Raw genomic sequence first — 1,790 nt, 5'->3', positions numbered from 1 at the left:
CTCTAACATATGTGGGTTTAGGGTCGGGCGAGCGTGATTGCCATATATTAGGCATTAATAAATAGTCCTATCAGACCAACTATGAATGAGGAGCCGGAGCCTTTCTTGCATTCATCTAGTTTCTGTATCCAACACGATTCACATTCAGAGCGAGGTGACCCTGCGTTTTCTCGAACGTTACTTGTAAAAATTGTTTATTTCCAACCTTAACAACACGAGTGTTGTAATCTGCCTCTAGGTTTTGTATTTTGTTGTTTAATTGATTAGAAAAAGTTTGGTTGTGTGCCACTCGGGTTGATCTAGGGTTTTAACTTATCTTCATGTTCTGCTGGTAGTTTTGGTTGTGCCTCATCATCAAGATCAATGGAAAAGCAATATGAAAAGAAGATCACATGGACGATTAAGAATTTCTCCTCTTTGCAGTCTGACAACATTTCTTCCGATAATTTCGTAGTTGGTGACTCCAAATGGTGAGAAAACATGTTCTCTATTGTGTTTCGTTCATTTTAGGTTTATGTGATATTGTATACTTTGCTTTATTGGTTTTCGTTTCTGCTCGCAGGCGTCTTCTGGCTTATCCCAAGGGAGATAGGTCTAGTAATAAGAATTCATATTTGGCTGTCTATCTCATTGTTGCTGATTCAGAAACTTTGCCTTATGGTTGGAAAAGACACATCAAATTTCGCTTAACTGTTGTTAATCAAACGTCAGAGAAACTTTCCCAACAAAATGGTAGGTAGATTGTGTTCCTTAAGGCTGACAAAAGGTCATGTTTTATCTTCTATTTGTCATGGACTTTCTCAGACTTTATGCTGCTGCTAGATTCCTTTTTATGTGTTGTACAGTTCTTCTTTTGACTATGTTTCGTGACTTTATAGTATCACAGCACTGGTTTGAAGAGAAGTCCAAAAGCTGGGGTTTCTTTGAAATGCTTCCCCTTGCCAAACTTGTTAACCAAAATGATGGGTTTTTGATGAATGGAGAAGTCAAGATTGTAGCCGAGGTTGGTGTTCTTGAAGTTTTTGGCAAATCAGATGTGTTAGAGGAAACTTTATTAGTTAATGAAAGCATCAATGTCAATGGGTTTCAAGTTCTTCCTTCACAGGTAAGTTTAAGACTTAAGAGTCATTCACTCACTCCCTAAAGTTCAGTTTCTTGTATATATATCCAAAATTATCTATCTGATCTATGGTTTTACTTTATTACGTCCATGCTTCACTTGCAGGTAGAATCTGTGAACAATCTCTTTAAAACGCACCCAGACATTGCAACAAAACTCCGTCTGGAGAACCCACGCCTCAGAACCGCATACTTGAATAGCCTACTAACCTTGAATCAGATCCTGTGCCAATCCCCTGAGAAACTCTCCAATGCTGATCTCGCCAATGCATATTGTAACATATCTTGTATGACAAAAGCAGGTTTTAAGTTGGATTGGTTGGAGAAGAAACTGAAAGAAGTTGGCAAGGCTCAGCTGCAACAACATGAGCAAGATTTGAAGGAATTAAAGGACTTGAAGCAAGAGTTTATGATGCAGTTCTGACCATGAGGATGTCTTTAGTCGAGTTTAGTCCGTTTAGAGTTTAGTTTGGATCCAAAATTGATGTTCTGGACTGTTATGTTTTTCGGTTTTGTTTTGAGAACAAGGGGCTTAGGTTGTCATTGAGGTTTCCCAATGTTTCTTTTATTGCACTTCGATTCTTGCTGGAAAAAAAAAGAAAGCAAAAAAAAATTGTATTAGTGTCCTTAAAGCCTGAACTGTGACAGTTGGCACACGAAGATAGTCAATT

The 1,790-nt window shown here is 38.1% G+C and overlaps 1 protein-coding gene across 1 annotated transcript; it reads left to right on the top strand.

Annotated features, from left to right (window-relative positions):
- On the top strand, positions 364-1,543 carry LOC104743692 (MATH domain and coiled-coil domain-containing protein At1g31390-like). Its single transcript, XM_010464743.1, has 4 exons — positions 364-470; positions 563-732; positions 879-1,105; positions 1,226-1,543. Exons 1-4 carry the CDS (start codon positions 364-366, stop codon positions 1,541-1,543), a joined length of 822 nt encoding a protein of 273 aa, XP_010463045.1.

The sequence above is a fragment of the Camelina sativa genome, chromosome 14, assembly GCF_000633955.1.
Source record: "Camelina sativa cultivar DH55 chromosome 14, Cs, whole genome shotgun sequence".
Classification (NCBI taxonomy): Eukaryota; Viridiplantae; Streptophyta; class Magnoliopsida; order Brassicales; family Brassicaceae; genus Camelina; species Camelina sativa.
Note: the sequence above shows the minus strand (reverse complement) of the source record. Positions and strands in the feature narration are given on the sequence as shown.